This window comes from Watersipora subatra, chromosome 5 (genome assembly GCF_963576615.1).
Source record: "Watersipora subatra chromosome 5, tzWatSuba1.1, whole genome shotgun sequence".
NCBI classification, from domain to species: Eukaryota; Metazoa; Bryozoa; class Gymnolaemata; order Cheilostomatida; family Watersiporidae; genus Watersipora; species Watersipora subatra.
Window position 1 is genome coordinate 32,794,008 of NC_088712.1, and position 10,594 is coordinate 32,804,601.

General features: G+C 33.1%; 1 protein-coding gene across 1 annotated transcript in view; it reads left to right on the forward strand.

The window, feature by feature from the left end:
* LOC137396147 (BRISC and BRCA1-A complex member 2-like) overlaps positions 1-10,594 on the forward strand; it is a 29,817-nt gene that overhangs the window by 18,754 nt on the left and 469 nt on the right. The window contains exons 7-9 of the mRNA XM_068082301.1: positions 788-949; positions 5,942-6,024; positions 10,332-10,485. Of these exons, the coding sequence (XP_067938402.1) occupies positions 788-949; positions 5,942-6,024; positions 10,332-10,485 (399 nt within the window). The remainder of the gene's footprint in view (positions 1-787; positions 950-5,941; positions 6,025-10,331; positions 10,486-10,594) is intronic.

Consider the following 10,594-nt stretch of genomic DNA (forward strand, 5'->3'; position numbering starts at 1 on the left):
ATATGTTACCATATTATATTACCACATCTTTCAGACCTTTATTTTGTGTTTCTGTGAATAAATCAGCAATATTTTACATGGGTAAATTCAAAGTTTGTACAAATTTTCTAATATGACATGTTCACACAATTGTGCATTGATGAAAAATAGACACAGCTCAAATTTGAAAGTACCATCATAACCGAAATTTTATAAGCTTCTCAAAAATTATAGCATGTATTGTAACAAAATTGAGTCCTATGAGAAATGGCGCATTTAGTGAAAATTGGTAATTTGCTTGATTGTTGCTCAGGAATGCCTGCCTAACAATGATTACATAACATGCTAGCAGACCTGAAAGGGTTAAACATGCAGATCTACCTACCTGTTGGGTTAATATATTCTTAAACATGCAGATCTACCTACCTGTTGGGTTAATATATTCTTAAACATGTGATCTATCTACCTGTTGGGTTAATATATTTGTAAACATGCAGATCTACCTACCTGTTGGGGTAATATATTCTTAAACATGCAGATCTACCTACCTGTTGTGTTAATATATTCTTAAACATGTGATCTATCTACCTGTTAGGCTAAAATATTCTTAAACATGCAGATCTACCTACCTTTTTGGGTTAATATATTCTTAAACATGTGATCTACCTACCTGTTGGGTTAATATATTCTTAAACATGCTGATCTACCTACCTGTTGGGTTAATATATTCTTAAACATGCAGATCTACATGTACCTACCTACTGTCTTGGTTAGTTTTGGAACCAATTCATTCACACCAGTATTGCAGAGTATTTGGACAGAACATACAGTTTCCCACGATGACAAGCTCTAATGTGCCTCGCTATATCACAGAACTGAAAGACTTCCTCACAGATCGTATTGGCATGCTTGACAATGGATTGGGGAAGCGAAAGGCATACCTGGAGGCCTTGCAGGAAAAGTTTGAAGGGTATTTTAGGATATCTTTTAGTTCCTATGCTAGCTCTACTTTTGATGTAGTTGGTTCAACAATGATTACGTTACACGGCTGGTTATGTTACATGGCTGGTTATGTTACATGCCTGGTTATGTTGCATGGCTGGTTATGTTACATGCCTGGTTATGTTGAACAGCTGGTTATGTTACATGCCTGGTTATGTTGCACGGCTGGTTATGTTACATGCCTGGTTATGTTGCATGGCTGGTTATGTTACATGCCTGGTTATGTTGCATGGCTGGTTATGTTACACGACTGGTTACGTTACACGACTGATTATGTTACACGACTGGTTATGTTGCACGGCTGGTTACGTTACATGACTGATTATGTTACGCGCTGGTTGTTTACATGTTCTCAGAGTCATCCACCTAATGATTCTTTTCACATAAAAAAATGTGGCACTTTTTAAAATACAGTGGAACCTTAGCACACAAATTTAATTTGTTCCATTACTATCTCTGTATATCAAAGAAGATTGTAGTTCAAAGCGTTTTCCCCATTTAAAATGATGGTACCAAGTTCAAATCCAGGATGAAACGAATTTTTCGTTCCTCAAACTTTATCGCTATAACTGTTTAACAGACGGATGACAAACAAACACTGAGTTTTATATATTCATGTATATAAATATATATAATTATATGTATATAAATATATGTATATAAATATATATATACATGTATATAAATATATATAATTATATGTATATAACTATATATGTATATAAATATATATGTATATAAATATATATATGTATATAACTATATATATGTATATAAATATATATGTATATAAATATATATACATCTATATAAATACATATATATATGCATATAAATTAAGGTTTTTTAAATAAGGTTTTTTGGTATTATGTATATAAATATATATAGATATATACATGTATATGTATAACTTTATTGGCAATAATTTCATTTCAACCAGGAAAGTTTTCCAAATTTTGTTTTGAATACAAAAATTCAAATATCAAGATCATAAGCAACATAGAAAAAGAAATTTGGGCAACGGGTAGCCACTACAATCAGTTAATGGTTTGACATATAGCCTTTAAAATACCTTTCTCTGCTGAGCGAATGGATATTAGCTAGAATATTATTAAAGCAGCTAAATGAGCTTTTAGCTCATATGTGGTTATCTTATGACTCAATTGTGGTTATATTATGACTCAATTGTGGTTATATTATGACTCAATTGTGGTTATATTATGACTCAATTGTGGTTATATTATGACTCAATTGTGGTTATATTATGACTCAATTGTGGTTATATTATGACTCAATTGTGGTTATATTATGACTCAATTGTGGTTATATTATGACTCAATTGTAGGTATATTATGACTCAATTGTGGTTATATTATGACTTAATTGTGGTTATATTATGACTCAATTGTGGTTATATTATGACTCAATTGTGGTTATATTGTGACTCAATTGTGGTTATATTATGACTCAATTGTGGTTATATTATGACTCAATTGTGGTTATATTATGACTCAATTGTGGTTATATTATGACTCAATTGTGGTTATATTATGACTCAATTGTGGTTATATTATGACTCAATTGTGGTTATATTGTGACTCAATTGTGGTTATATTATGACTCAATTGTGGTTATATTATGACTCAATTGTGGTTATATTATGACTCAATTGTGGTTATATTATGACTCAATTGTGGTTATATTATGACTCAATTGTGGTTATATTATGACTCAATTGTGGTTATATTGTGACTCAATTGTGGTTATATTATGACTCAATTGTGGTTATATTATGACTCAATTGTGGTTATATTATGACTCAATTGTGGGTATATTATGACTCAATTGTAGTTATATTATGACTCAATTGTGGTTATATTATGACTCAATTGTGGTTATATTATGACTCAATTGTGGTTATATTGTGACTCAATTGTGGTTATATTATGACTCAATTGTGGTTATATTATGACTCAATTGTGGTTATATTGTGACTCAATTGTAGTTATATTATGACTCAATTGTGGTTATATTGTGACTCAATTGTGGTTATATTATGACTCAATTGTGGTTATATTATGACTCAATTGTAGTTATATTATGACTCAATTGTGGTTATATTGTGACTCAATTGTGGTTATATTGTGACTCAATTGTAGTTATATTATGACTCAATTGTGATTATATTATGACTCAATTGTGGTTATATTATGACTCAATTGTGGTTATATTATGACTCAATTGTGGTTATATTATGACTCAATTGTGGTTATATTATGACTCAATTGTGGTTATATTATGACTCAATTGTGGTTATATTATGACTCAATTGTGGTTATATTATGACTCAATTGTGGTTATATTATGACTCAATTGTAGTTATATTATGACTCAATTGTGGTTATATTGTGACTCAATTGTGGTTATATTATGACTCAATTGTAGTTATATTATGACTCAATTGTGGTTATATTGTGACTCAATTGTGGTTATATTGTGACTCAATTGTAGTTATATTATGACTCAATTGTGATTATATTATGACTCAATTGTGGTTATATTATGACTCAATTGTGGTTATATTATGACTCAATTGTGGTTATATTATGACTCAATTGTGGTTATATTATGACTCAATTGTGGTTATATTATGACTCAATTGTGGTTATATTATGACTCAATTGTGGTTATATTATGACTCAATTGTGGTTATATTATGACTCAATTGTAGTTATATTATGACTCAATTGTGGTTATATTGTGACTCAATTGTGGTTATATTGTGACTCAATTGTGGTTATATTATGACTTAATTGTGGTTATATTATGACTCAATTGTGGTTATATTATGACTCAATTGTGGTTATATTGTGACTCAATTGTGGTTATATTATGACTCAATTGTGGTTATATTATGACTCAATTGTGGTTATATTATGACTCAATTGTGGTTATATTATGACTCAATTGTGGTTATATTATGACTCAATTGTGGTTATATTATGACTCAATTGTGGTTATATTGTGACTCAATTGTGGTTATATTATGACTCAATTGTGGTTATATTATGACTCAATTGTGGTTATATTATGACTCAATTGTGGTTATATTATGACTCAATTGTGGTTATATTATGACTCAATTGTGGTTATATTATGACTCAATTGTGGTTATATTATGACTCAATTGTGGTTATATTGTGACTCAATTGTGGTTATATTATGACTCAATTGTGGTTATATTATGACTCAATTGTGGTTATATTATGACTCAATTGTGGGTATATTATGACTCAATTGTAGTTATATTATGACTCAATTGTGGTTATATTATGACTCAATTGTGGTTATATTATGACTCAATTGTGGTTATATTGTGACTCAATTGTGGTTATATTATGACTCAATTGTGGTTATATTATGACTCAATTGTGGTTATATTATGACTCAATTGTGGTTATATTATGACTCAATTGTGGTTATATTGTGACTCAATTGTGGTTATATTATGACTCAATTGTGGTTATATTATGACTCAATTGTGGTTATATTATGACTCAATTGTGGTTATATTGTGACTCAATTGTGGTTATATTATGACTCAATTGTGATTATATTATGACTCAATTGTGGTTATATTATGACTCAATTGTGGTTATATTATGACTCAATTGTGGTTATATTATGACTCAATTGTGGTTATATTATGACTCAATTGTGGTTATATTATGACTCAATTGTGGTTATATTATGACTCAATTGTGGTTATATTATGACTCAATTGTGGTTATATTATGACTCAATTGTGGTTATATTATGACTCAATTGTAGTTATATTATGACTCAATTGTGGTTATATTGTGACTCAATTGTGGTTATATTGTGACTCAATTGTGGTTATATTGTGTTATGTTATGAGTTATTGAAATTGCATGAAATCTTTTTAATATGTACTTTTAGACAAATATGGAAAGCTTGCTAAAGATCAACTTACACAAAATTTTAGTAGATTTTATCAGAAAGTATCGGTATTTTTCTATTATTTGTGATTGTTTTTGGTATTTCAGTTGATCTGATGGCCAGGATGTTTCAAAGTTAAAATTGCTAAAACTTCACTGCGATTTGAACACTCAGGTCAATCGAAAGCGCGTTTATGACGTCTATTATTACAAATATACCAACATAATAGGGACATTAACGCAAACAACAGAAACTTTAACGCAATAATATAATAGCCTTACAGCCGATATAAACTATCACAACAATAACAACTACTCCCATCATTTCGCTGGTATTTTTCTTCTGAGACTTTTAATCGCGATCAAGTTTTATTGATTTTAATCTAGAAACATGCTGGCAATCAAACCTCAAATATCAAAAATCCTGCAAAGATTCCTACAAGATTTGGTGTAAATTCATTTAAAAAGATTAAGTTATTGATTCTGTCGGGTAGACAACTTCTGAAATATCTTATTTAGTTCTGTATGGCCATCATTTCCTGAGGGGACCAACTTATGTTTAGAGTAGATACAATACTTGTCAAGTATAGGTTTTTTTGGTATTAAAATAAAGCTGATTCCGCTCTACCCCCCCTTTACCTATCATCACAAGCCATGAATGTGCGATGTGCACACAGCCACTTCTTTATCTACATGACCACAACAGAAATAATTAATGTGTTGCGGGCATTTAGATGTTAAAATTCAAGCATTTTAACTATATTCAAGTTTTTCTCGATTTTAATCTTGAAACATCCTGCAGTCAGATCACCTCAAAATCAACAACAATCTCAAATGATAGAAAAATGCCGAGCCTCCCTGATAAAATCTACCGAAACGTTGTGCAAGTTCATCTTTAACATGTGTCTATGCTGTTTTTCGCTTCGCTGGTGCCACAGGTGGCACAAAACTATCACTACTAGAGCTGGAACAGTCAGTATTTTACTCGTCTGCTTTTACAGAGGCATCTTGGAGATCGACACTGAGGAATATCTCACTGCTAGCATTCTTATCAATTTTCGAGACTTCCACTTTATCTTACAAGGTTTGGCCTTATATGTATAGCGGGTGTGCGTGTGTCCGTATCTTAGCTCCATAGGTATAGCAGGTGTGCGTGTGTCCGTATTTTAGCTCCATAGGTATAGCAGGTGTGTGTGTGTCCGTATCTTAGCTCCATAGGTATAGCAGGTGTGCGTGTGTCCGTATCTTAGCTCCATAGGTATAGCAGGTGTGCGTGTGTCCGTATCTTAGCTCCATAGGTATAGCAGGTGTGTGTGTGACCATATCTTAGCTCCATAAGTATAGCAGGTGTAGCTTGATATGTATAGCAGATGCAAATGTGTCCGTATCTCAACTTAATATGTATAACTGGTGCCATAACATAGCAGGTGTCCATATTTTCTATGTTTCTATAGTAATTTTTACTATAATTTAATATAATAATTTATATTATATTATAATATGAGTTATATTTAAGGAATCGATCCCATACATTCGGATGCACAGATGTGAAGCCAAGCGCACTACTGCTAAATAATGCATCCATCTGCTACCTTTCGGAATAATTGTGCATATAATCAATACATGAACTTTCCAATGTGCACTCGACTGCAGAGGCGTGCAAACGTGCTTATTCTTTAACCAATCGCTATCATCTCGACATACGATGACAAACACTTGAGTTTATATATATATATATATGTATATATGAAAAAATTGTTTCCTCACCCCGGATACCCCGTATGGGTGGTAAATTCTGCTCTAACTCGGGTCTCCTACCAGAGACCTGGGAGTTTGAGCACTCGCCTCAAGATCTTAGCTGTTCCCAATAGCGCACTTTTTTGCAACTCACCTGAGTTGATTGTTGTTGGTATTTGGGCAAGCCACATTTTATGCGCCGGTGTTATTGCGCCCAGTGCCACAATGACTACTGGGATTACAGTTGTTCTTACATTCCAGCATCTTTCAATCTCTTCTCCAAGAGGGAGATATTTCTCTACCTTTTCTTTTTTTTTGCTGGCTATATTGTAGTCATTGGGTACTGCTATATCTATTATAGTAGCCCTCTTGTTCTCCTTGTCTACCACCACTATATCTGGTTGGTTTGCTAGGACATGCTTGTCAGTTCGGATGTAGAAGTCCCAGAGGATCTTAGCGCGGTCATTTTCATTGACCTTACCAGGAACTTCCCACCAGCGTTGTGGTTTATTAAGGCCATACTCATCACATAGACTTCTATACACAACACCTGCGACATGATTATGCCGCTCAGTGTATGCGTTTCCTGCTAGCTGCTTGCATCCACTGATGATGTGTTGGATGGTCTGAGGTGCATCTTTGCACAGTCTGCATCTAGGATCGTCTCTAGTGTGATAGATTTTCGTTTGGAGTTGCCTTGTTGGGAGCACTTGCTCCTGGGCTGCCATGATTAGCGACTCTGTATTGGCCGTTAGGTTTCCTCTGTTCAGCCACATATATGTCTGGTGAAGATCGCCAACCTTAGATATTTGTTGGTGGTAAGCACCATGAAGAGGTTTCGTGTGCCAGTCAATTTCCTCATCATCAGGGCGTAGGTCCGTTGTAAGAGCAGCCGATTGAAATTCAGCTAGCAACTTATCTGAGATGGCCATGGAGGCTGCATATGCTTTGATGCTTTGCTCCTCCTCTTTCACTGTCTGCTGTACACTTTTGAGTCCCCTACCGCCATCTTTCTTATCAAGATACAATCTAGTAGTATCAGATTTTGGGTGGAGTGCTCCATGCATGGTCAGCAGTTTACGAGTTGCTATATCTGTTTCTTTATAGATATATCTATATATATATATATATATATATATATATATATATATATATATATATATATATATATATATATATATATATATATACTAGCTGAGCTCCTTGGCATTGCCAGGGTATTAAAATCAGCTTATAAACAATGATAAGTAATTGGAGTTGCTTGCCACTTGCTATTAGCCTGGCACATTGCAATGGAAAATTTCAGTAAGCTTACTACTATTAATAGCTAGGGCTTCTAATGACAGTACACCGTGAATTTGCGACATGGTATTTGCTCCCATATATGCGGCATATATGGCATAGCTAGTCTATCAATTTATGTGGCTGAATCGGTATGGTGTTAACCTGGCAAATGGGAGGGTCCAAGATCAAAACAGACGACAAACTCTGAAAAATATGTATATATATGAGCTCCAGTATATGTATATACATATATGCATAGATATATGTATATATATGTGTGTATATATATACATATACCTATATACATATACCTATATAGATATATATGTGTGTATATATGTACATATACATCTATGTATATATATAAATATATATAAACACTTGTTCATCAGGAATTAGTACATAGACTAGCTGTGCCATTCGGCGTCGCCCGTGTAATAGAAGAGTCTTTGGACAGAAAATTGATTTGTATTTAACATATAACAACATTTGCCATTCTAACTTTCAAAGTACATTTTATGAAAGAAGTGTGTCGTGTAGTTGAAATAAATTAAGAGAAAAATAAAAACAGCTGTAGAGATTTTAAAACTTTGTCAAACAACTGTACCTTTCAAGCTAGTAGCCTGGCATATTGCCAATAGAAAATTCCACTAAGCTAGTTAATAAGGTTAGGATTCCAATGATGGTAAGCCATGACTTTGAGTCTGCATTGTTGTCCAGCTCAGCTGTTCTAATAATAGCTATAGCCGGAAAACAGACGGATTTTGAGAGATTATATATAAGGAGAAAGAAGAATAAGATATATAAGATATATATATGTATATGAAGTCTATTAAAACTTACAGGTTAAAATCATTACTACTACTAGTAGTAATGATCGCGTAAGTAAGCAATCACGTTGCAATCTTCAGGTAGCATGACTAAAATGTATAATGTACACACTATAAAATTACTTTATAAAGCTGAGGGCTTAATACTATTGTCTGATATAATTATAGTATACAGCAAATATTTCATCAAATTATGTTACTGAGCTAATTAGGTGTTTTCTAGAGTGCCGGCATGTGAATATCAGCTCACTGATATCAGCTGATATCCACATGCCGGCATGCTAGAAAACACCTAATTAGCTCAATAACATAATTTTACTAATTAATGCTTAATTTACTTGCTAATTATTTCACATTAAAACACTTCTATAGTGGTTCTTATTTTGTTTCTTAATTTATTTGACCTTTGTTTGAACTTTATTTGACCTGCACAAAACATTTTCCTCACGATATGAAGTTTGAAAGTTAGAGTTGTTTGAAAAAGTTTGAAAACCTTTACAGTTGTTTATTTTTTCTCCTTATTTATTTAAACTGCGCAAAACACTCATGATATGAAGTTTGAAAATTAAAATGGTAACTGTTGTTATGTTAAATAAAAATTAATTTCTTGTGCAAAGGCTTTCATTACCCGGGCGATGTCGGGCATTCACCTAGTTTATATATAAGTGTAAGTGTTTGTGTGTCTGCTATTCTGTGAATTGGTGTGACCAGTTGGAATTGAAAGCTCACATTTTGCTGGATTTGAACTAGAAGAGATTGCAACTGCGAGTTTCAAACCATGCATTTAGCCACCAAGCTACACTGCTTTTGCGATTTTATCGCTCTTATCACACACCGTACACCCTTTTCTGAATTGCACAGGCTAAGTGACGTAGTAATTAAAACTCTATTAACTCTATGAACCTTTTAGAACTAATTTGTTTTCCGCCATATGATATCAACAAACATTTCTCTCAAAATTAAATTTTGGCGATTGCATCTCAGTTCAAGGTCATCCGTTATAGTAAAAATGAGTTTGCGAACAGATGAGTGATAAAAGTTTAGTTGAGTTTACTAAAATGCATACTAAAACTTCCTTCGAGTATGTTTTTAATAAGCTAAATTCATTTAAGTTAGATTCAGCATTTATGTTATACGTCTGTCTCGAAGGTAAGAACTCTGCGCCTAGTACATTGTAATGTCACATTTTCTTGCCGATCATAACCACAAAATGCGCTAAAGTTATTGTAGGTAACCATAGTTACTAAGGTTAACATGTTGTTTTGTTACTATTTTTAGTGATGATGATTTTTACCAGGTGATTGCATCAGATAATTACTATAGGCTAACATTTAGAATGGTAAATGTTGCATATGTTAAATATAAGTAGATTTTCTGTCTGAAAGCTTTTTTATTACCCCGGCAACGCCGAACATTCGCCTAGTCAATCCATAGTTGCATCATTTTTAGTTTTCTATCTCACATTGAAACAGCTCTGGAGGCTATTATTCTCTCCTACGGAATTGGCAGCCATTTCAGACAAGCACTCTTACTTTTACAGTTACTATGCCTGCTTATTTTCCAAAGGAGCAACCAAAGTTAACTTTTTGTTCAGTTTATCATACAGATGATATTGACAAACCCTTCAGCAAAAGTTCACGAGCATACCCTTGGTCTCCCCGATGGAGTCCAGAGGAAATGATAAAGCGATTACAGTAAGTGCTACGGCCATGGCAATGTTCTGTTTGTCGCCTTACTACTTGATTAAATTCAGCCTAGTCAGACTGTTGGATCACAAAATAAGCTCTCTCTTCATAGATATTG